Source organism: Belonocnema kinseyi, chromosome 2 (assembly GCF_010883055.1).
Source record: "Belonocnema kinseyi isolate 2016_QV_RU_SX_M_011 chromosome 2, B_treatae_v1, whole genome shotgun sequence".
NCBI classification, from domain to species: Eukaryota; Metazoa; Arthropoda; class Insecta; order Hymenoptera; family Cynipidae; genus Belonocnema; species Belonocnema kinseyi.
This window is the reverse complement of record NC_046658.1, coordinates 24,766,780-24,793,066: the sequence shown is the minus strand read 5'-3', so window position 1 is coordinate 24,793,066 and position 26,287 is coordinate 24,766,780. Positions and strand designations below refer to the sequence as shown.

Below are 26,287 nucleotides of genomic sequence, written 5' to 3'. Positions count from 1 at the left end.
TTATGGCTCAACCGTGACGTGATGGGTGATTTTTGATACCGAATTTGAATTCAGCGCCCCAAAATCCATAGGAATACGTGTGTCTTGTTACCAGATCCGCAAACTTTTTTTTTTGTGGCTGTGTAATGAGCCAAATTGCACGCGTAGTGCGAGTACCACAATTAGTTTGCGTGCCGTACGTGCGATGACGTTCTAAGGGGAGTGCACACTTATTATACACTTCTTTTGTGTGTGTGTGTGTGTGTGTGTGTGTGTGTGTGTGTGTGTGTGTGTGTGTGTGGGTGGGTGGGTGTGTGTGTGTGTAACGTGCGCCGAAGAAAGGGGGCTTACTCTGAAATGTGAGATTTTTCAGGACGAGCGGTTTAAGTCGAACCGATAGACCGGACTTTTAGAAGAGAGGGAGGACTCACGAAAGCTTCCCTCTCCACTTACCACTATATTCTCACGGAAAGAGATAGGACGTAGACGCGGCTCGCGGGCGGGGTATAGATGAGACGCATAGATGGGGTTGCGAGTGGCGGGAGGTGTTTCACGGAATCTCGAGCTCTCGAGTCATATCCCGATTTCTCGGGCACCTAACAACTCAGTTATTAGCAATAATAACGCTAGGATTTTTTCCCCTATGATATGGAGTAACAGGATATGAATGCCGTTACTAAAGAAATTTTCAATAAAAAGTTCTTCGGTTTTTTAATAGTGTCCTAATAGTATCTTATGGTAATAGTAAATAGTAATACTAATGGTAACTACTACAATATTTAAAAAATGTATAAATTAGGTCATGGCGAACGGAAAGCAACAAGTAAAAACTTCAAGTTTAAGACGTTTGGCAACCAAGGGGTCGGTTGCGTGCCTGTTAGAACTTTTTTACCTCCTTAGGTTTCATAATATATTGTCGCGCGTCGTAATCCTGCAAATAAAAAATGTAGAATCTATAGATGTTTAAAATGTTAAGTCTGGGTCAGGCTTACGCGATTTGAGGTTATTTTACATGCTCGAAATTATATCATCTCTTTATTTTTTCAGCACACGTAGACAATGAAGTTTATCTGGGAAGAACTTTGGAAAGATTGGGAGATGCCGCTCTGAAGGAACACGAACCGGATATAGGCGCAGCCTTCCTGAAGTTTGCAGTGGTCACCAAAGAACTTAGCGCTTTAATGAAAACTCTGGTTTGCTAACATTCATTTTCTTTCTTTCAACAGTAATTTAGAAAATTAATTTAAAGTGTTGCCATTGCATAATAATTTAACCAAGGGTTTCCTAACTGGAATATCAATCTTTATTCAATTTTATTTTATCTTGCCCTTAAAAGCTTCTATAAATTTCATGTTCTACAACTTGATTAATTAAAAAAATATGTAATAAATTTTAAGGTACATGTGAAATCTTTTGATTTTCATAGAAAAAAGGGTTAATAAAAGATGCACTTGGCTTTCATCCAAAGTTGGATTCTTTTATCGATTTGTATAACATGCGAATTCGAGTAGATTTTCACATTATATTCTACATGTATTTCCACATGTGAATATTTTCATCTTGAGTTGCGATCAAATTGAGTACGATAAAAGCGGATCTGGGCTGCAAAATTAACTTTCATGCCGGTCGGATGTTGTGTTTAAAGAGAAAACTGAAGAAAAGTCAGACTTGTTTACAGATAATCCGAACTTTTATTTTACAGATGCAAAACATTAACAATATAGTAATGTTCCCATTGGATTCCTTGTTGAAGGGAGATCTCAGGGGTGTTAAAGGTGATCTTAAAAGGCCATTTGAGAAAGCGTGGAAGGATTACGAAGCCAAGCACGCTAAAATTGAGAAAGAAAAGAAACAACATGCAAAAGAGGCTGGTCTCATCAGAACTGAAATTACACCAGCGGAAATTGCCGATGAAATGGAAAAGGAAAGGCGACTTTTTCAGCTGCAAATGTGTGAGGTAGATATCGATTAACAGCCTTTTTGTAACTTGCTTTGTAACTCCCTGGAATTTTTCTATTTTATTATAGGACTTTTTGTACATCTTATACTCAACATTCCTTGGATATACAGTAAAACCCCATAAAGAAAAAAAATTTAACAGAGTAATAATGTCGTCAAGTCATAATGTCTCCTGGAGTTCAAAATAGCCCCGGTGCACGCTTGTTCAAATAAACTGAATCAGTTGTGAACAATATTTTATTCGGTATTTCAAGTGGTTATTTATAATTCTAAGATATAAATTCTTTGAAATTGTATTTCTTTGAAAAATGCAGGGACGCGTGCGGATTAAACCGCGGGTCGTGCATCACGGCATAGAGGAGATCGTTCAAGTATTACGTAAGCATTTTGGCTGATGTCGAGTTGCGGAACTCTTAGGTAGATACAGCGGGTGGCCGTCGAACAGTCGACTCACATTTCCCATAATTTTCCCCGCGCACTTTACCCAGGCTTAGGATGGACAGCAAAATCTACGAAATAAATGTTCTATATACGGGCGTATTTAAAAATTGATAGATAATATGTACTACGAATAATATAATACTAGAATATAAATGAATTAATATGTTCCAAATTCACATTTTTGTAGTACTGAAACCAAATTCTTGAATTTTCCTCCACTAACTCTGACCTAAATGAAATTGACAACATTTTAAAATAACACAATTCTTCAATTCTCTACGTATACCTGAATGAGTACCAGTTTCGAAGTGTACCTAAATAATTTTCAGTTTGAAAGTCAAATTAAGTTTTTTAAATTCAGAAACTATATATGAAAATGGTGCAGAATATGAATCGATTCTTTTCTTAAAAGCAAAAAGGAGACTAGAGGTATATATAAATTCTGTGGCTGTCCGCTAATTGCATTTTCTGCTTTCTCATAATCAAGAGCATCCTGCACATCAATCGCGATTTCCGGCAATTTTGACAGAAGTTCTCTTCGAGCTCGACCCTGGTTACTTCAAAAACGCTCAACATCGTCAGTGTTCACCGTATCAATATCATTATCACGTTGGAAGGTTCCAAATCTATAGAATTATCTTCTACTGCTTTTATTTTTGCGACGTTTCTAATTTTTGCCAATTGGAAAGTTTGAAGCTGTTTGATTCATGATTGTGATTAGTTTTACTTTCAACCATTTTAGTCAAACTGTCAAGTGTCAGACAAGCATTAGATTTTTCATGTCAACACACTCAGTAGAGTGACACTTTTAAGTAAAGTTTTGAATATAAATTTGAATCTATCGAGAACTATTAATTTTTTACCTTTCTCGCTTACTATGAACTCCCTTTTTCGTAGCGAAGCGGAAAGGAAAAACTGGAACGATACACATAAACACACCCTCACACAACTAGTTACGAAAAAGTACTTTTAACTAGCGAAAAATGTCATCCAGCCTTCTACTCAGTTGCTTTCAGTTTAAACCCAGGACTCTGCAAATTAAATGGAAAATTACAACCAGTACCGTTTATATATTTAAAATTAAACATGAGAATTTGTAGCGTTGCAGTAGTTTTGCGTTAAATAATGGATCTCCAAAATGCATAATTTTTAGAAATATGGAAAAATGAAATAATGTCATAATTGAAGTAGTGGATTAATAAATTCTAAATTAATGCAAACCTGAAAATAAAACAAAATTTGTTTACCCATAACTACTTAAGGCTGACAAGTGGTTACATCCCTGATGACCTGAGCTTCTAAGTTGCATTTAAAAGTAAACGCTCCAACGAATACCATCAAAAATCCTCTTTTCTTTCACCATGAAAGCACGCTCTATTTTAAGTGAAAGAGGTGAAAAATTGTTGGTTTTTGATAACTACAAGTTTCGCAAAGTTTATGTGTCTCAAAAGTGTTACTGTGACTTGGAGGTGTGCCAAGAAAGATTGTCTTGCAAAAATGCACACCCCTAGTATTGAAAGCAATATTGTGATTGATAAAGATTTAAATCATAATCATACAAGAGATCTGAATATTGATAGACAAGCTGTAAATAACAACGCTAAACGAATAGCTATGGAAGAAGTGTGTGCAAAACCAGAAAAAATTATTCACTCTGAATTAAAAACAAATGAATTTTCATCAGAAATCACCTCACATGACTTGGACCGCATCCGTAAAAATATATCCGCAGCTAGACGCAGTATTCTTCCAACTCTCTCTAAAGACTAAGAACAGGTGTTCGAAAAAATTAGAGGTATGTGCAAAAATTCTAGTATTAAAGTAAATTGTATTTAGTTAGATAGCAAATTTAAATCCCCGGAATAGGAATCTGATTAATGAATTTATATTATTGAACCATGGTATATCATTTTTATAATTGATTAGAGCTCATTTGAAGTGATTAGGGTGGATTACAGAATAGGGGCGTCACCTCCGTTTTGGCTGAAATAAAGATTTTTTTCAGAAATTAACTAATGCAATATTTAATTGAACGATAAATGAAGATTGTTCTTTGAAAATTGCTTTTGGGGTATATGGAAAAGTTGTGATATCCTATCAAAATAACCCATGATTTTATCAAATCTTTTGCATAGCATACATAGCATACATTCATGTTTAAAATACTATATTTAATAATAGTGTAAAAAAATAGTAATATGTCGCAATTAAATACTATTTTGACATATTTTACAGAATAAAATATCTGGGTCTTGTCGATTCATAAGAAAGAATTTTTTCATTATCTTGTTTTTAACCAATTATCAATTTCTTTAATTTTGTCTAAACCTTGTAAAAATAATTCTCTACAAAATATATTAAAAAGTGTTCTTATTATAAAATGATTTCATTGAAAGAACCTTGTTTAAATGCTAAAAATAGAAAAATAATGCATTTTTAATTGATACAGTTTAAACAGAAGTTTTTTTTAAAATAAATATAAACTTTGCAAAAAATACAATTTTAAGTTTCAGTGCAGCAGTGTCAGTTTTTTTCAGAATTTAAAATATTTATAAAAAGACTTTTGTCTGTAATCCAATTTTTAGTCAAGTACAAGCATTATAAAAACAAATGTAAGTATATTCCTCATTCTTATAATGAAATAATATAAATTAATACAGAGTTTAAGCAAAGTTTTAAGGTTTGAAATAATTTTAATTAGAAATTGGTATACTGCATACTGTGTGTATATTGCCATTTAATTACAAAACTTATTTCTATAAACAAATTTAGAAATTTAGAAATTTAAGACGAATTTAATAATAAATGAATTTTATGAACAGATGGGAGAGTGAACACTTTTATTTTGTGCCATGGATTCATAAAAAAAGGAATAAAAAATTTATTTTCCTAATTTAGCGTTTTTGTTAATAATAATAGCTTTAAATAATAAGGGCCAGATATCAAAATGGTACCCAATATAATTACATTCTTTATGGTAAAATTAAGGATATAAAAAAGTTAATCGCTAATAATTTGAAAATTGTGGCTTTTAGGGGAGGGTGTGTTTATAAAAAATACATTGTTTATAGGGCCATAAATAGATAATGACTCGTCGTATGAGAAAATATCAACCGAGTGAAAAGTTTAATCATATGTTAAGGCTTAATACAAAAAATATAAGTCAATTATGTTAATTGAGGGTCATTATTTATATAAATTGTTATAAAAAATGTAGCAAAATAAATTATGAACAACAAATTATGTTAATAATGCCAGATAAAGCTTTTGCAACAATTTGAATCAACATTATAGCACTAGTTGATCTGGATGATTGTTTATTAATAATAGTCGTACAGCCGAGGCCGTTTTTGGCGAGTTATTAGGTAACGATTCTGACACTATTTTCGTGATTGTTGAGAATATATTGATCACGAAATGTGGCTTCTCCAGGGGTAGTCCCGGGGAGAAGGTGTTTATTTACTCATTCGAAGTTGTAAAAAAAAATGATTAAAATAAGTCCTAGGGTAACGGCTAAATGTTTCTGTGTTAAATGTCAAGACAATCAGACAATGTTCCGTGCAATTGGCAGAACAATATGCCGGTGCGGAAGAGGGGGGCAGAACGATCTAGAGTTGTAAAAGAACATGGCATTTTAAAGTTATTTTCTAACACCCAAATTTTTTATATAACATTCTATTCATTATTCAAAACATATATTCGAAGAGGCGAAACAAAATCTAGGGGATAACATCCTGGCAGAACATCGCAAAATGCCCGGTTTTGACATTGGTCATTGTGCGTCGGTGTACGGCCCTGACACTGCGAGCAGAGTGGCGTAAACTATGTCTCTAGTTACGCTACTGATCGTCTTCGGAGTACAAGTGACCACTCTGCTCGCAGTGTCAGGGCCGTAAATCGACGCACAATGACCAATGTCAAAACCGGGCAGTTTGCGATTTTCTGCCAGGATGTTATCCCCGAGATTTTGTTCTGTCTCTTCAAATATATGTTTCGAATATAGAGTAGAGAGAGAATATAGAGTCTAATTGTCTTGACATTCAACACAGAAAGATTCAGCCGTTACCATATGACTTATTTTAATCGCTTTTTTTTACAAATTCGAATGAGTAATTAAACACCTTCTCCCCAGGACTGCCCCTGGAGAAGCCACATTTGGTGATCAGTATATTCTCAACAATCAGGAAAATAGTGGCAGAATCGTTAACTAATAACTCGCCAAAAACGGCCTCGGCTCTTAGACTATAAGCAAATATTCTAAACGGTTTCCACGTAAGAATAACAACATTTTAACAAAAATGTAGGGAGAGAAGTTTTTATTTGATCAGAAGATTTCTTTTTTCTTTTAAGAGATCTATCCTTGATATAGATAGTATACAAGTTTAATTTTTTTCTAAATTATAGATTCTGAGGTAACACCGTGCAAATATGGCAATTTTATTAAAAAAATCATTTGTTCTTAACGCTGTACACTGGAAACGGTCCCTCGTACGAAAAAACTGTAAGATGCAAAAGAGTTTTATGTTTGCTCAGTCATGTTAAAAATGATTTTGTCCTTTTTTAATTGAATAATGAAATTGTTTAAAAACTTTGTTTAAACAAAAATCGACTATATTTCGAAATCCTACCCAAGATATTCGAAATCAGGGGCCTTTTATTGTACTTTAAAAAAAGAATAATCTCGGGGACCTATTAATGCATATGGAAGTGTGAGTGGTTACTTAATTATATGTAATCTGTTTATCAAATTGATAAAAATATCGGATGACAAATTTTCATAAGCGAGTTTGCCTTCTACAAGTTATTTTGAACCTCGTTTTTTATTTCCCAATAATATTTTGCTGTGTTAAAAAATATTTTAATTTAATAATAATATTTATTTTACAGAAGTCAAACTGGTAACAAATCTGGGAGAATGTTTCGTTCCGATCATCGAAAAGGTGCTGCAGATTGTCATTTTTACGTGTTTTACTAATTTGTGTTTTTTAAGTCATATAGAAATGGTTTATATGGATGGAACTTTTGAATTATGTACCAAATTTTTTTTCAAATGTTTACCATTCATCCGCATATAAATGGCCACTAAATTCCGCAAGTTTTTTGCTTGTTACCAAACAAAGCAACAGGCACATATTTAAATGCATTGGATTTAATAATATTAGAATGTGCTCCTTTAAAAGTGCCTTTTAATCCCCCAAAAAATGGTATCGATTTTGAGATTGCAATTCATCAAGCAATTGAAACACGGTGGCTTTTGGCACAAATAATAGGTTGGCGTTTTCATCTGGGCCAATCGTGGTACCGAAAAATTCAGTCCCTCGGTTTAACAAAATTTTATAAAGATCCATCTTCAACCGAGGGTCAGTTTTTAAAAATGTTTTTCGGGCTTCAGTTTTTGAAGTCAGCAGATGTAGGGTACTTTTTTGCAAATGAAATTTGCGAAAACATGTCGGAAAATGAAGCAATAGCTTCATTCTGAAATTATATTTGAGACAATTATTTAAACGACCGTGCGATTTTTCCCCCGTCGATCTGGGCGTGTAACGACTACAATACGATATACCGGTCGACAAATGCATGCGAATCATTTCACTCGCGATTCAATGTGTGTTTTTATTCCTCGCATCCAAATATCTACATATTTATAGAGACATTATTAGGCTTTCAATCTGAAACATACGCGAAAATCAATTCCGTAAAGAAAAGAATAATGAAGCAGTCGCGACCTGATGTGCTAAAAAAGCAAGCTTTCGTTAATCGAAAATTTTTTGAATTAAACTCTAATACAATCACGCCATTGGAGTTCGTTATTTCATTATGTTACGGTTTTCTTCCTGTACTAAAATTATATAATGAAAATTGTAACTATTTTGTAAGAAGATACTGCAAAAATAGTGTAAATTTAAATGTTTTATTAAATTTTAAGCAATATCTGAAATAATTAACGTTTTATAATGCTCCTACTATAGGCTAATTTTAAACCTATTTTTTCAAAGTATAGCAACAGCTTGCAAGCGTACGAAGATATGTTTAATATATTTACGAAACTAATGTTTTTATCACAAATAATATTGCAACTTTTTCAAAATGTTTGTTACAAATTTAAATACTTTCACTGCAATAGAAAAATTGCTAATATGTATTTTCATAAGCTGTGTACAAAGAATAGTGCAATTTTTTCAACTTTTTTGTACCAACTTTAAGTTCTTACACTGATAAGAATTTTTTTAGACTTATTCTCATGAGCTACGTACAAGTGTTTATATATTGTATAAAAAAGTAAATCTCAGGGATATTACTTATCTGAAGTTGGATAAAAACGGTGCAAATAATTGACAACTAAAATTATCCAACGACGCATAATTTTTAACAGCCTCATTTTATCCAACTTCAGATCAATTGCAATGTTATAGGAATTTATTTCGATATATTCTTATAAGCCGTGTAAACAGAATAGTGCAATTTTTTTACATTTAAATTATTTTACTGTGATAAGTTTTCAGATATATTCTCATGACCTCTGGAATTTACTTCGGAATGATGTAGATGGACGAACACAAATAAATATTCTTATGTTATTATGGATCTGCATTATTTTTCTGTATTTCTGTATTTATTAGTCTGTTTTAAAAGAGACTCCCTCATCGTTGAGCATTTAATCCTCCTAATCCGTCCCTTGCGCAGTGAAGCTATGGCTCACGGCCTACCTGAGGGGGATTCGAGCAATCCAGTTCCTCCGGATAAGCTTTCGCCTTTCGACGGCTAATATTGAGATGCAGAGAAGGTAATAACATGGAGGGGAAGGCACCACACGAGGTGCTCCCCTGATCGTTCCGCAACTCGACATCAGCCAGCATTTTATTTAAGAATTAAAAGAAAATAATTTATAAGACTTCGCATACAACTTTGATCTCGTATTGGCTTTAAGGGGGTCACTTTAAGGGGCCCACTCGAAGGTTGTTTTTTTTTCGCTTCTTTTTTTCGATTTCTATTGATGAACTATAAAAACATACAAATTTGAAGATTTTACCATATATTTAGTGGTATTTTAAGAGTATATCAAAACTTTGTCAGCTTGAAATCATAGCTCAATTACAATCTATAACGCTGTTTAGCCACCCATCTCGAAAAAAGCTCACACGAGGTACCCACGCTTTCAGAAGTTCTGCTTATCAAAAATAAAAAATTAAACCAGAATTTTAATCTGTAAGGCAATGGTTATCGCCAAAAAAGACTTGGACGGAATCCGTTGGATAGCTTTTGAGATATCATGGGTGACACTTAGAAAAATACAGTTTTGAGAAGAACGCTTTTAACACGGCGTTCACGCTTCTCGTCGGAGAAAGGAAGATAGCAGATCACAGTGCGCATGCCTGATTGACCATAGTGCTGATTCGATACGTCTAACATAAGCTTGGCAATACAGGTGCAGTTACCGCAGTCAAAACTCTAGGTGCTTTGTACAGCATGAATGGTCTCCTGATTGATCGAATGCTACCGAACACTACCCTGTAACTACTCGTAGACTGCGAATATCGAAAAATTACTTTAGCCACATATTCTACATATCATTTGGATGCAATTTATGCACATAAAAATAAATTTTTTAGAACCCGCAAGTAGCATGACCCCTCAAACTGTAAAATCAATTTTAGGCATTTATTTGCATTAGAGTGAAAATAGATTGTATTATACTTTCCTTTTTGAATAATGTTATGGAATGGTTTAAGAGCATTTTTAATTGACATAAAATCGTAATATTCAAAACATTATTGTAGGCTTTTTATATATTTTCATCAATTGAAATTTATAAAAATAATGGTTTGTTTATTTAAGAAAAGTTTTGTAGGGATAGAAAAAAAAATTGATGGAAGAAAAAAAAACCATGAACAAATGAAAAATCATCCATGTTTGAGTTTGGAAACGCCTTTGGTTTGAGTAAGAAAACAATAACTAAATATTCAACTAAGAACAGTATACGGCCAAGACAATTTTCTACATAAATAGAATAAGTGGTATGTAAAGTTCCAGTATTCTTGCTGCCGCACTGCGAAGTTCAACCATAGGTAGCAGCATTTTTTCTTCATCTTCAATTATAAATTTAGAAAACATTTTGCAAAAAATACATAAAGTTTTTTTTTTTGAAATGTTGAATTGCGAACCCCGCATGGTTAGGCACAATAAGTTTTGAACAAGCCATCAACCCGACAAAGTTTTTCTCATAGTAATATGTCCTCTTCGTGAATTCATTAGTTCATGTACAGATTAATATTCTAATACACCACAGAGCAAGTAAAATTTGTAAAAAATGAACTAGAAGAAACTTTATTGATTAAAAATGGAAAAATGTCCCTAATTCATTGAACGTTTTATCACAGATTTAACGTAAGAAACATTTTAGAAATAGAAAATAAACTTTTACATTGGAAAATATATGATATTAAAAAAATTGTATTTAAATGAGTGCAATGTTTAATTTTTTTTATTACAATTTATTTTCTTAAATAAAGTTAAAATTAAAATGACACATTTCGTTTACAAGTATGTTTTAGCAGAATTCATACACAAAGTCATTGCAGTTTGATTATAAATAATGTACATAATTTTTGTTTATTGTTCATTTAATTTGTTTGTAGTGTATTTGTTTATTTTAATCTTTATGTGTAAACACTGTGTTGTTCGGAGTGCCTTCTAGCCTTTCACATTAAATACTTTCTTCATTATCATTTAATAGTTCTGTATTACCTACACGGAGAAAAAAATAAATGTAAAAATAATGGCAGGGCTTTTTCTTATTGTCCTAGTAATAACTCATGAAATTTAAGCACAGGTATATCTTATACTAAAAGAGTTGAAATAGCAGGCTTGCCGAGCGAGAAAAGTGAATACTTACCTTGCTTTGTTTGCAAAGAACTTTTGCGACTTAAGCATGGATTTTTTTGCAAGGAAGATCTTAGGCCACGCCTACTGGCAGCGTTCTCTCTGGCAAGTTAGATTACTTGGAGCGCATGCGCGTTAAGAGATTGTGGACATGTTTTCCTTTGGCAGTTGACAAGCATTATTATTTTGCAATTTTTTTAGATTTTAAGCAGCGAAAAATTAGTTTAGAAAATAATATGCATGAAAGAATGAATTTTTTTCGTACGAATAGTCGTTCTTTTTTCAATACGAGTAGTCACTGTAAAATTGGCCAAACATAAAATCGGGAGTATTGATATGAGAATGAAGAGTACGCTACTATTTCTATAAAATGTTATTCAAGTGTTAAAAATATGGATTAAAACCTCAACTTTTTCAACATGCCCATTCATTTTTATTTTTTGTCAAATTAAAAAAAAATGAAAACTAATGTTTGTTACTGTTTGTTAAACAGTAAAAGTTTTCAAAAAAGCAGTACTCGCTTGATTTTAAAAATGTGTATATTTTAAGCTCATCCTATTAGACAAATTGAGAGCAGACTCATGTTTTAAGAAATATGTACCTAAACAAATAAATATGTACCTACAAAATTCAAGATATATCTACTTATGTATGGCTATTATAATATTTCTGTTTAAAAATATTTTATTGGTCAAGTGAAAGCTGTTCTCGCACGGCGATACTACTTTCAAAGTATACGCTCGACCTCTATTACCACATTTCACGGAATCGTTACCGTAAGGCAACACTCAGAACGGCCATATACGAAGGGGATACTGGGCCGTACCCGAGATGGGATGGAATGATGCAATGGGTCCTGAAGTCTCAGACGACAGCACAGCCCTAATTTAGTTTAGACTTAGATGGTCGCCCGAATTGACTCTTCGGTTACGCGTTCTGCCGTGTGCAATATTGTTCAGTGCGTGTCGCTGCTGTAATCTAACTCAACTGCTTCCTTAAGGAAAACCTTCCCCGAACACCTCGATATCCGGTAGAACCATCAATCCATCCTTTGGCCACCCGAGGCCCGAATAGGGCCACCACTTCAATTGTTTGCCGACAACTAACACAGGCTGACAAGCATAGCCGATCTTTTAATTGGAAATAAACTAATTTTGATATTTTAATAGAAATGTGTTTTCTTGTGTTCTCACATTTCTCGGTATTTCTACCTCCTAATTCCTCTCCCGGTATCATATACGTAATACACGATCTTCATGCTTTGGTAGTAAAGAGACTTATGACGCTAAAATTGTATGAGTTCGAGCAAATATAGCGATAACTTCGGGCCGATTTTACTCGTTTAAGTTTCCTGCATTAATAGTAATCGCTCAACTTTATACTATGCTTAAATTTTTTCTCTGTAAATTCACAAATGTTTGATCGTTTTTCTGCCATATTGGATCCTTCACTTTTTTTTAAATTATGACTTCAGATTCGGAATCAGCGTTCTCGACGATCGTATATAGATATCCTTTGGAATTCATTGTTGTTCATTTTGATGTGTTTCCGCCATTTGGCTACAAAACTGGGTCTTCTGGAAATCTGTGCGCTCATATAGTATACATCATAATAAACATACTGATATTATAAAATAGTTGAAAAGTAGCGGAACTACGTAAAACTTTCCAATGAAAGAAAGTATTTTACTTATGTACTAATTACTTGGAATGGAAGCTTCTTATGTGTCCCCTGAGGGTTTACATTTTTCTTGTACCTTCTTCCCTATTCCTTACACATTCCCCACACACTTGCTTGGTTGCAGGAAGGGACCTGCAGTTTAAGGTAGGTTCCGAACCACCAAGAGCAACAGCTTTAGATACTTAAAGAACCTTTTCTCTCGACGTACCGGTCCCACAACTCTCCAAAGATAAACAACTCCCTTGCTAGGCTAGTGTTCAATGCATGGGTCGCCGAGGCTCTTCCAGAGTGCGAGGCGGGAATCGAACCCGCAAGCGACGGAGTGGTCCAAATCCTACGCTTTACCCCATGACCAGCGTCCCATTTACTAATTACTTGCTAACATCAATTTTGCAGAATTATAATTAATTTTTGTATTCAGTTAACTTTTCTTAAGCTTCTGGGTGTGAAAATAAAGAACGGATTCATAAAGATATTAAATATTTGAACCAGAAACACGTCAAGAAATTTTTTAAAATTTAAATTTACGTACATCTCAACGGAGCAGGATTTAATTATTTAATCTATTATTTACGAAAAATATACTACTTGTCTTGCATGTAAAAGGGATACGCTGAAAGGGTTAGTAAAAAAAAGTATGGAGGAGGGAGGGATTCCGTAGAGGGTGGAGGAGATCGTTTCACTGTATAAAAAGGGAAATAGAGAGAGGCAGGAAAATTATAGAGGAATTGAGCTACTGAATACGACGTACGAAATATACGCGATGGTGTTAGCAGATAGGCTGCGGAAGGATGTTGAGGAGAAAGGAATACTGCTGGAGACACAGGCGGTCTTTAGGGAGGGAAGGAATACTATCGACAATATTTACGTCTTGTAGCACGTGGTGAATAGAAAATTAACTAAAAAGGGTGCAAAAGTGTACGCGTTTGTTTTAGATCTAAAAAGCGCCTTCCCTTCGGTGGATAGGGAGTGGTTGTGGGAGGCGATGGAATAGAGGGGAGTGGAGAGAGGCGTGGAAGAGAGGGTAAGGGACGTATATGTGGAGACGAAGGATAAAATGAGAGGAGAAGAGGGAATCACGAAAGGTTTCTGGATGGATAGGCGATTTAGAGAAGGGTGCCCGCTTAGCCCTACGCTTTTTGCAATTTTAATCGCGGATATAGAAAGTAAGCTAGTGGCCGGAGTTTTAGGAGAGGTTAGGTTAGAAGTGTCATGATATGGTAACTCGCATATGAAGATGAAGTAGTGCTGCTAGCAAAGAGCAAAGAGGCTTTAAAGGAGATTATGAAAAGGTTGAGAAGATACTTAGACAAAAATAGGTTAGAGTTAAATGCGGACAAGTCGAAGGTTATGGTGTTCATGAAAGGAGGTGGGAGTCATAAAGGAGGGATGTATAAGTGGTAGGGAAAAGCGGTACAGGAGGTGAAAGAGTTTGTGTACTTGGGCTTCCTGTGTCAAAGGAATTGGGGAGTGGATGGTCATATAAAAAAGAGAGTCAGAAGGGCAAACGTGGTGATGAGGCAGGTGTGGGGGCTGGGGGAGAGGTTGTTTGCAGATGATTTTGTAAGGAGAATGAAATTGTTTGATTCGCTAGTGATAAGTATCTTATTTTATGGAATGTAGGTGTGGGGGTGGAAGGTAAGTGAGGAGATAAATAGGATACAGGAGAAGTATGTAAAGAGGACGCTGGGGTTAGCAAGGAATACGCCGAACTATATTGTTTGGACGGACACAGGAAGAACGAGTTTAGGGATTATAACGGGGAGTCGAGCGTGTAAATATGAGGAGAAATTTGGGAAGAGGGGGAAGTAAGCTAGTTAGGGAGTATTGTTGGAAAGGGAAAGGTATTTTAAAATGAATAGATTGCAGATGGATGAAGTAACAAGGATGCGGGAAAAAGCAAGGTATATGAGGTGGTTAAAAAGAATGGCATAGAGAGAGAGAGAGAGAGAGAGAGAGAAAGAAGGTAGAATAGGAGGAGAGAATAAGAGCGTCAACGTTTAACGATAACTATATGTGAATTATGCCAAGAAAGAAAGCGCAATACTTGTGTAATAAAGGAGAGCAAGGAAGTCAGGAACTTATAGCGCGTGTGAGATTCGGATGCATGGATAAGCATTCATGTAATGTTGCATAAAAGAGGGGACAAAAGGGCAGTAACATGGCTGAAGGGGATGTGTTGGATAAGATGGAGAAGACGAGTAGGAAGGAGGAAGAGGAATGAAGAAGCAAAGACTATAAATAGGAGAGGAATTAGGTGTAAGAAAATTGTAAATATTGTAAATATTAGATAAGTATTAGGTATTAGCCGCGGAGGCAGAGGCTGGCAATGCCTGTATACATTTTTTTAAGCTCATTTTTAGTTTTTATTCTAGCCGCCACTCTATAAAACTGCTTACTTAATACTTGAAAAACGTCATACACATGAGCTCTAGAGTGACTAATTATGCATGAATTTTTGAAATGCAAATGTGTTAACCCCATAATGGGTGACATTTAAGAAAATAATGATTTTGCGGGAGAAAATCCAATTTGGGTGGTATTTAGAACTCGTACATTGCATTTAAAATGTTCTATGTTACTTCAATAAGGAAAGAAATTTAAAATTGTTAAAATGAGATAATTCTTTTCAAATATAATTAAAATTTAACGTCCTCTTAGGGAGTGATTGCTTCTTATACGCTGAATTAAGTTTTCGTACGTGCATATATAAGATTTAGATTATGCTTTACCGGCCAGTAGTATGAGAGATTTGCTCAATCAATAAAATGCTCGTAAGCTTTATGAAGCAAACTGTAAAACTTGTCCAAAATACCAGAAAGCATAGGTATTCTACCAAAAATGAGCCCCAAGCGTAGTCATAAACATAATTCTGTAAGGAGTGGAAGTTCAGTATCATCTTAAATTATTAATATCTTCTGAAATACTGACCATTTGTGAATGTTCTTCGACTTGGTCAGTGTTGAAATACTTTCATAAGTGCACGCAAAAGTTGATTTATTAAGCATTCCTTAGAAATTTAGTACAGCAAATTGGGAGGTTTTAATGTGCCCGATATAGGTTTACATTCATACTTGTGCTTCTCTCCTATTCCTTTACACGTCCCATTTATTACAACAAGTTAGGGGAGAGATAACGATCAGAATAAACTAAGAATATGATTTCGTCTAATTTGATACCTAATCAATTTTAGTTCTGGAATTTGTTTTTTAAAATGACGATGGACACTCTGCTTCGACCATCAGTTGTAATCTCTGAAACAAGGACTGCAAAGTGAAAAAATTTGGGAAACCCAAGAGATCAATTAAGAAAAATAGACAACAAGGAATTGAAACTTACGTATAGAGCTCGGAACTAGATATTTAAAACGAACGCTTCTGAACGTGAGCCTGGTGTCAAATTGAAACTACAGAAAGTTTGTTAATGGCCATGACCTAAGCAACGATCCCTCTTTAGGGCAGTCAACGAAGGGCTTCCACTTCGAAGAAATTCTAAAAAAGCTGAATTGTTGTTTATGATGTCTAGATGGTATGCTAAACCACCAACAGAATATCAGTAATTTTCAGCCTTATGAATTTTTCGTAGTAATGTAAAATGGCGGCAAAAATAATGTTTTCGAAGTTTCTCTTCATTTTCATAAAAACGGCAAGTTATAGAAAAAAAAATGGATAGAAAAATGTTCGGCATCTTATTTTGCACAAATAAGATCCTTTCGACTTTTTTGTATGATTAACCGTTTATCGAAAAAAGAAGATAAAGAACGACTTTTTTCAAAACTATTCTTGCCTCATCTAATAATCATTTTTGACGCCGCCGTTGAATCTAAATTATGCCTATAAGCATTTCTTCAGGTTACCTACCACCTTATATAAAAAATTGTTTGATGAACTAATTATCACCTAAGTTTTCACATTTTTTATCCATTTTTAGGCCTCAATTTGGTACACTTAATATGGTGCCTGAGGGTAGGGACTTCGTAAAACGTTTGCTTCAAATATGTAGAAGATAATTGTAGAGTTAGAATAATTTTCCATAATTTTTTATCATTGAAAAGTAGGCTTTAATAAACCTATGTCAAATTTCTTCGAAAGCTCCACACTCTGACTCTTGCTCGTGGCGGATAATTACGGGCCGCTACTTCCTGGGCCCCCATCAGTGCGTAGCAGAATAAACGCTATGAATTCTTAAATCTTGTATTTTTCTGCAATGCCTTGCCAAGGACCAGGTGTTCAATATTTTTACTGTTTAATCCGAAAAAATTAATATTGACCCTTTCTCAGTTTATTTGAGTACAGTCTGGTACAGTAGTTTATCTCTCTTACTATGTACGCTTACACTGTAGAGTGTATAACAGTTGAATATTTGAAAAGGCTTTTTATAAGTATTTAATTATCATTTTCTACCAAGAGCGTTAAATAACCACTGCCAGGTTCCTCTGGGAGTAACTGCCATCTAAAGCTGACACCGGATCCCAGTAGAACCGCGGTAAATCACAATTCTCAGACGGGTGGTCATAGGTGACGATGAAATCACAACAAAAAGCCGCCGAACCCTCGTGTTTTTTGAGGGCACAATCACAAGGACAATCACTTCAACCGAATATTTTGGGTACAGTGATTGCAGCTCCCTTTTGCGGCCTAGATACCTCGTCCTTTTCCTTTTCCTTGACAGTAATGTTGTAGTCGGCCGACGCCGAGAGTTCGATGAAGAATATTTTTTGTTCTTTGAAGTCTTAGAGAACGATGCCAGGCCTCGCGAGTTCAACGGAGACTGCTGTCCGAAAATTGTAGTTCCAGAAAATTTGGCACTTCTCTCTTGTGGCAATTGACTCCATCTCCCTCGGAGCGTTCGGCAGGGCAGGGTCGCAGCCGATACCCATATATTATGGGTTCTACGTACTCATCGTGTGCATTGATACGCTCTGCACTTATTGATGTGAACTTCTTGACATAAAATGAGGTCACAGTAAACTTAGGCGTAAATGACACCGCCCTGGCATGCGAAAATCAAACTCTATGTACCTGAATTAAACCCTGATGATCTCAGGAAAACAAAAGTTTTCTTCTTTGACAATGATTATTCTTCTATATTTCTTTGAAAGTTTCCGTCTATTTTCTTGCCAAGTAGTTGTTGGCAGCATTTTACAAACTCTGGTTTCTTTACTTCGACTTTTAGAAAGGCTTTGTAAAGCTAAGGGTTCGTGGGAACGCCAATAATCCTTCCTTTCTTAAGATGAGTTTTTACACAATTTTCCAATCCAAGGTCCATAGCAATCTCTCATTTGTACTTATTGACGATATCTAAATCACTCTGAAGTTTGCTTTTACCAGAAACATAGATCTTAAGGTTATCCATATAAAATACATGAGTGACCTTATGCTCGCAATGATTAGTATCGCCACAGAGGTATACATAAGAATTTCGTAGTGCGAGAGGTAGAGGTAGAAGTGTGGTACGAAAAAGCTAAGGGCTCATCTAGTTTTCCAAACAGTATGTTCAAACAATTTATTGGCCGGTAATTCTCTGAGTTGGACAAACTGCCTTTTGTCGATAAGATGGATTCTATAGGATGAATGCACTACATAAAAGAGGCGAATATTTTTAAGTTACGAGAGCCAATATGGCGAGTTTTAAACAATAATTATTCCTAGAAGGCATTGTAATATACAGATTTTGTGCCAAAGTAGATAAAAAAAATATTCTTTACCGAAAACGTTATTCATACAACATCCAAACTCTTGAAAAATCTGAACTTTGCAAACATTTTCGCCTACTACTTTTCTACAATATCAATGACCTGCATTCCATTTTTTTACTTTACTTAAATTGAATATGGAATTTAATAGACCTTTATCAAGATCTGTGCAAAAATATAGATTCAAATTAATTCGCCTTCCCCCTCAAAATACACCCATAATTCACATAAAGTGTGGAATAAAATTCAATCACTATTTGAATACTACATCGAATTTCTTCTTTAAACTTTCTGACTGAAATTTACTGAAATTGAATATGACGTTGAACGAAAATTGTAAAGTAGAAAGTCGATGTAATACGAAAATATTGTTTCAGATCTATTCCAAAGAATTAATGACTCTTGGTTGGATTTTGAGGGTGAAGGCTAATTTACTTAAATCCAGATTTTTCCACAGATCTTGAGAAAGGTCTATTAACGTCATATTTAAATTAAGTAAATTTCAGTTAAAAATTGTAAAGGAGAAAATCGATGTCATATGAAAATATTGATCGAGATCTATTCCACAGAATTAATGGCTCTTGGTTGTATGTTGAGGGTGAAGGCTAATTAATTTAAATCAAAATTTCGCAGATCTCGAAAAAGTTATACTTAGCGTCATATTCAATTCCAGCAAACTTCAGTTGAAAATTGTAAAGGTGTAAATGGATGTAATGCCAAAATATTGATCGACATCTATTCCACAGCACTTATGGCTCTTGGTTGTATTTTAAAGTAAGAAGGCTAATTAATTTAAATCTAGATTTTTGAACAGTTCTTCAAAAAGGTTTTTGAAACTTCATATTCAAAATATATATATTCAAAATTTCAAAGCAGAAAGTCGATGTAGTATGAAAATAGCGATGGAAACCTATTCCGCAGCACTTAAGACACTTGGGTGTATGTTACGGGTGAGGGCTAATCAATTTAAATCTAGATTTTTTCACAGATCTTGAGAAACGTCTATTCAACGCCATACTCAATTTCAGTAAATTTTAGTCAAAAATTGTAAAGCAGAAAATCGATAAAATATGAAAATATTGATCAAAATCTATTTCAAAGAATTAATGACTCTTGTATGTATGTTGAGGGTGAAGGATAATTAATTTAAATACAGATTTTTTCCCAGACCTTGAGAAAGGTCTATTCAACTTCATATTCAATTTCAGCAAAGTTTAGTTAAAAATTTCAAAGGAGAAAATCGATGTAACACGAAAATATTGATCGAAATTTATTGCACATAATTAATGACTCTTGGATGTTTGTTGAGGGTGCAGGCTAATTAATTTCAATCTAGATTTTGCATAATTATTCAGATAGTTCCATTAGAGTTCCATTAATTTGTTAATGTCAAGCAAAAACCCACACTAAATATTTAAAGAAATATATTTTTCAAAACGAAAAATTCCAACTATTGATGTACCCGACTGTACAGAAATTTTTATATGCTTTGAAATCTAGGTAATAAAATAGAGGAGAAGTAGCTGACCCTTTTTCTCCATCACAGGCAAAAAATGGAGGCAGTTGCAGAGCGTAATTATTATCCACGTACAAGTATAAGGGTTTGGAGTTTTCGAAGAAACTTGACATAGGTTCATTAAAGCCTACTTTTCAATGATAAAAAATTATGGAAGATTATTGATACTACGCAGTTATCTGGTGGCAGGCAACCTGGAGAAATACTTACATACATAATTTAGGTACTGTCAAAAATGATTATTATTAAATGAGGCAAGAATAGTTTTCTTAAAAGTTGTTTCTTACTTCATGAAACTTCATGAAACTATTTGTTCTTAAACGAATCGGTTTCATGAAAATAATAGAAAAAGCTTACAAAATATGGTTTTTGACATTATTTTGTATAATTATAAAAAATCCACAATGCTGAAAATTACTGAATTTTTTTTGGTGTTTCAGCATACCATCTAGAATTTATAAACAACAATTTAACTTATTTCAAATTAATTCGAAGTTAGGGTCATATTTGTTCCTTGTTGGTGGGAATATTCTTGTAGAGGTTGGAGAACGATGGACGGTTGCCCGGAACTGATCTCTTCAACTTTGCAGGGAATCTCTGAGCCAATCGGATATGAGATTTTCACGTCTGGAGGTCGATTTACTCGATAATTAGATCGAGACCAATAGTCAACTTATTTACAACTTGGGTCGAAAAATTATAGAGTAAATTGAACTATGTAGGAACAGGAACGAGTGATCAAATTAAGAATTTGATTAGAAATACAATTATGCTAACTAATACCGTTTTCTCTCCACTTATAACCTTTTTACACAATTCAATTTCTCTGAAATTATATTCTGTTACACTTCTCAAAACGACAGCTCCCAAATAACCTAAAAAGTGCAGACTGTAAAAGCCCGCTATATCAACTATGTTTAAATAGTCAATTTACAATCCAATAAGTTTAGTTCAGTTGAATTTTCGCGCGCCAGCCGCGATCTTCGATGAATCGATACATCGATCAATCGATTGGGTGCAATTCAAGCCGCAGCTTTGCTCGCAGACGGATGACCCCTTCGCTCGTGGCGAGCTCCTAGTGAGTACCAAGCCAGTCACCACCCGTTAATGGTGGCGCTCCGACTAACGAACTCTTATCGAATTACCGATAGTGCGTCGCAGACATAAATTGTTGGTGAGTGAAGCCCGATTAATAAGCCCCGACTTATCCTGAAACACCGACTTAATAATTTTTTCCAATCCTAACCTCAACTTAGGAATAACCTGTGTCAGAAAAAGAAAAAAAGGGAAATCGGAAATCACTTTCTAATTGCGAGAAGGAAGTCTCCGGAGACAGCCAACCTAACGAGTGGTTGAAATTCAAGTTTTTCCAGCAATAGTACCTTACAACGGTAAGTGCTTTCCCCAAAAGAAACTTAAAACTTTAACTTTTTCTACTTTTCAAGCATCTGCAAGTTCACTCTTCACATTACTCTCGGTCCTCTGTCTAGTGGATCTGGGAATTTTTCCCTTTTTATTTATTAGCCTTTTTTTTCTTTAATTCTTCTTGCTCTTTTTACTATTTCCTTTTGCTTCTATCTTATGTCTTTTATTACGTTCCTTTTACTCTCATATCTCGGTCCTCTACAGAGAGGATCTGGGATCCTTCTTTTCATTTATTACTCTCGGTCCTATGCCTACAGGATCTGGCAAACTTTCCTTTCTTATTTATTAGCCTTCTTTCTTTACTTCTTCTTGATCTTTTACTACTTCTCTTTACCTCTAACTTATGTCTTTTATTTTTTTTCTCTTCTACTGAATTCTCGGTATAAAAACTAAATGGTGTTGAAATGCATGTACTTCAGCAATGTAGTTGAGGTAATTTGTGCCCAGCTCTGGCCATAATGTAGTACTGAAAACAAAGAAAAGCAAGAACATGTTAAGTTGTTGCTTTTCTATTAATTTAAAGGGGCAGGTTTTTTAATGTTTAATTAATAAAAAGTCGAGTCCTATATGGGCGACCACAGAAATCTCCCTTCAGTAGTGAGGAACAAATATCTCACTGCAGGTTGTTTCGACTTTGTAGTTCCCTCTATACTTTGCTTCACCGAAACTAAAAAAACTTGCTTACTGATGAGGCTAAATTTTATATATCGCAAGGGTATACTGGGTGTATATAGCAAATTTCAAATGTTTATGTACCGGGGGATCATTTTAATTTACGCACGCAAATATCTTTGTTGATAAGCCAGATACGACAAAATTGTTTGGAGAAAAGATGTCCAGAACAGTTGGGGCCAACTGTCTCCACTAATAACTGTGAGCTTAGGATCAATTTTCAAGTTTATTTGAAGGCCAAAGTCTGTTCTTTAAATGGGAGCCCCTATTTTTAATACGGGATTTGGAAAAAACGGGAAACTTTATGTCCGAAAAGATAGTTTTTAATTTGTTAGAGTGACCTTTAAAAGGTCAAGATTTATTTTGAAAAATTGTCTAGAAGCTGTTTTCTTTGAATTTTGCCTCAAGTTCAGGATGGTCAAGGTCGTTGACCCTCAAGCCTACCTTAACATTTGTTCGTCCATAAATCCTAGAAAATCCGTAAATCCCAATTTTTTTCTCTAAATATAGATTCTTGAGCGATGAGAAACGTGCTGAGGTATAAGTTTACTGAGGCAACTCAAATTTAAATCACAAAATAACAGTAATTATTGGTCCATGATTTTGTGTTTTTTAATTCTGAACAGTTTTTGTCTTTTGTTTTTGTTTTAAAGTCCCATTAATGAGACCAACTTTAGTTTGAAACAATAGTTAAATTTTAAATTTAAGTAACGCATTGTAAGTTACAAGCTACAGAGATGTAACAGTGCCCGGTCTCTAGCTTATTAACGAGACTAACTCATTACACAATCATCCACGAATCGCTTATCATTCGTTATATACATATATTTGTACAATCCTAAAAGTTAATTTCTCATGATCTCTTTTCTCACTCTTAAAATTCCGCCCGCTTTGTCGTGCTGAGTGAACATAATATAGAATAATTAGTTAACTAGACAAAGATTTCGATCAATAAAGTGAACATCAATCTTTTTCTGAAAAATGCCGCCCGCTATGATAAAAGGGATTAAGATTCATACTTAAGATTATTGAAGAACTCAGCAGCTTTCACTGACGAAAGAGGCAAGAGAAAAACTTTAGATGTAGATGGGTTGTATTCAAAAGTGGTAGTCTGGTTTCTAACTGTTCGAATCAGTTCATCCTTTCCCGCATAAGATTGAATAAATTGACCTAATTGCCATTTAGATGGAGGTAGAGCATCGTGTCTAATAAGTACCAGTGAACTGATTTTAATATTATTATGAGGACTGATCTACTTATAACGTTGTTGTAACGAGTATGCTTAATCCACATTCGACCTGCGCCGAAATATTTAATATATACGTTGTACAATTTGCTGGCGAATTAATTTATTTTTAGGAATCAGAATTTGGGCCTACAGGTCGAGAATTAAGACACTCCTCAATTCGAGTGAGAGTAGTCGTAAATTTTTTGAAAGTTAGAGTGTGGGCGTCTACAGATCTACGTAAGTGGTGTTTTAAACTGTTGGCACCCGCCTCCCATAACCATCCAAAATTAGAAACTACAGGCGGGATAAAGTTCCAAGAAGTACCTTCGATAGATAATCTATTGAGCATGTCAGGATCTCGACGTAATTGTGTTAGCTTATGTCTCAACTCTCGATCAGCACCTTGGAAATCACTGTAAAGATTAGCAGGCATACCACAACGAGATGCAAAGCTCTGATAAGCAGCTAAAAAACCTTGAGATGTATATTCCAAAACTAGTTCCAGATGAATTGCTCTGATAATACATCAAACGAAAAGTGCAAGATACCCTTTATAGATTCTATTCTATCTGCCCAATGCGAAGCGAATGTTAAAGGGACCGGCATAATCTACTTATGCATGTGTAAAGGGCCTACAATTGGTAGTTCTAAAGTTCGGTAAATTACCTATTAATTGTTAAACAGTAGCTGCACGCTCGCGAACACGAATCACGCATTAACGAATTTTCCTCTTTATAAGATTCCAACCTCCGATAATGCAGAAACCTAGACGCAAAGTTTATAGAGTCTATTGATGGACCTTATGAATTCACCTTAAATGAGCGTGTCGCGCATTCAACTCAGATATTCGCGGAAGCGATGTTTTGCAAATAGAGTATCCAAAACATCGATGCTTGTTTTATTTCGGAAGTAATCTTGCAGTAATCTTGCAAAATAACATTTTTCCTCAGTACATGATGCACATCTCCAGGAAGCGGATTTATGGTTAGAATATCCAGTTGGAAGATGTTTCTACGTAGCTCTTGGAAGTAAATTATGAATGTAAACTAGAATTTTTACTCAGCCAAGCTAGAACTGTGGTTGAATCTGAGTGACAATAGAGTGGGGCATTGTAAACCCCCATGGCATTTATAATATAGTGCAAAGTGTTTGCAAGTAGTTGAGCACCTCATAGCTCTAAGATGTGTATAATGACTGGCAGAATCGGTTCTGCGTTAATATTAGCAAATAATAGAACTTGTATCTCCCATGCAATTCATATCCTAAGCAAATTTGTAGATGTCCTGTCTATCTTGGTACTCGAATCTCTTCGAGTTTAGGTAGCTAAAAATGTTTTCAATGTCTTGTTAGATCATCAGGAAGTGAATCGTCTCAGTCTAGTTTATGAATCAACAATTCATCATTCGTTTAGCTACAATTATAACAAGTGAAAGCCATCCCACGGGATCGTACAATTCTGCTATTATTGATATTATTTTTCTTTTTTAGGATAGTTCAGTGACTAGATTTTCTACTCGAACTTTAAGATGATTAGAAGTAGGATCCCATTGTAATCCCAAAACTTTTAACTGTATATCCTCCCGGGGAAAATGTCAAAAGCTCTTTCGCGATTGCCTTGCGGACTATCAGAAAGTAACGATTCATTATGGGAGGTTCACTTTCTAAGATGTAAGTCTCCTGGTTTCATCATGTGTGAAACATGTAAGAGCAACTCACTAGCTTCCTCAGCAGTGTCTGCGCAAAAGAGAATGTCATCAACATACAAATTATTTTCTAAAATAGCCTTTGCCAAGGTTACTCCTCTGTATGGAAGTAGTCGATTAAGTCACTGAATTCCTATTGTCATAGTGTAGAAGCGTATTGTGCTTTCGATGATATGTTGCACAATGTAATTTTCTAGTACACTGTTTCAGCCTATCGCATCGAGACAAACAATTTAAGCAAGCGTGTTTTTAAAACACAAATTCCATTATTTTTTCTGTAGGCGACACTTTCAATTCCTCACATCTAAAAAGTATATGATTCTCTCTACAAAATAAACATTTCAAAATTAATGATGCATTGTGGCTTTTGAGTCCTTATTTACTCTTTTCTTGTGAACTTGAACCGAGTTTAAAAGCTCTAATTTCTTCCAAAACGCGAATACGCTTTTCTAAAAATATCTCCAACTTCTTATAAGGTGGATTGTTAGTCTCCGCACCAATCTGCATCCTCCATTCCTTCAGGAGTTAATAAATTATAAACTCGTCAATGATTTAATTTGTAAATATAAATTTTCGTATTTCTGTCAACGTTCATCAAGAAGTTCTAATCTTGATTTAACAATAGCCCTCGTATTATTAGATTTTCCTATTTTTTAAAAGTTAGTCTCAGTCCTTTGAATAGACTGAGAGCTCTCAGATAGCTGAGAGAGTAAGTTTTTCATTTTTAATAACGATATAGATATAATGTAATAAAACGAGAAAGTTTGTTGACAAATCTACCTATCTTTTGATTCTAAGTAATTGCTATCCGATTAATTTGGAAGATAATTACAATGTAAACTAATAAGCGTAAAGCTTAAAATTTTGCATTGATGTAACCTGCTTCTCCTCGTAGTAAATATTGTCAAGAGGTTGCAAATGATCTCGTGTAGAAAGTGACATCTGTAGAAGAAGATAACGCATGAACGTGCGTTATCGCATACGAGCTTTGTTGAAAAAGATAACTTTTCAAATTTCGCGGGGTACGTACATTTAATTTTCGATTTTTTTGTTTTGTTATGTTGGTAAACATGTTTCCAACATATATTGACATAATCAGCCATTTTGTA

At 34.6% G+C, this 26,287-nt stretch overlaps 1 protein-coding gene across 7 annotated transcripts in view; it reads left to right on the top strand.

Annotated features, from left to right (window-relative positions):
• The window catches only part of LOC117168247 (arfGAP with SH3 domain, ANK repeat and PH domain-containing protein), a 561,385-nt gene that overhangs the window by 206,983 nt on the left and 328,115 nt on the right, over positions 1–26,287 (top strand). For all 7 annotated transcript variants that reach the window (XM_033353739.1, XM_033353740.1, XM_033353743.1 and 4 more), the window contains 2 exons: positions 1,027–1,172; positions 1,682–1,936. In XM_033353739.1, the coding sequence (XP_033209630.1) occupies positions 1,027–1,172; positions 1,682–1,936 (401 nt within the window). The remainder of the gene's footprint in view (positions 1–1,026; positions 1,173–1,681; positions 1,937–26,287) is intronic.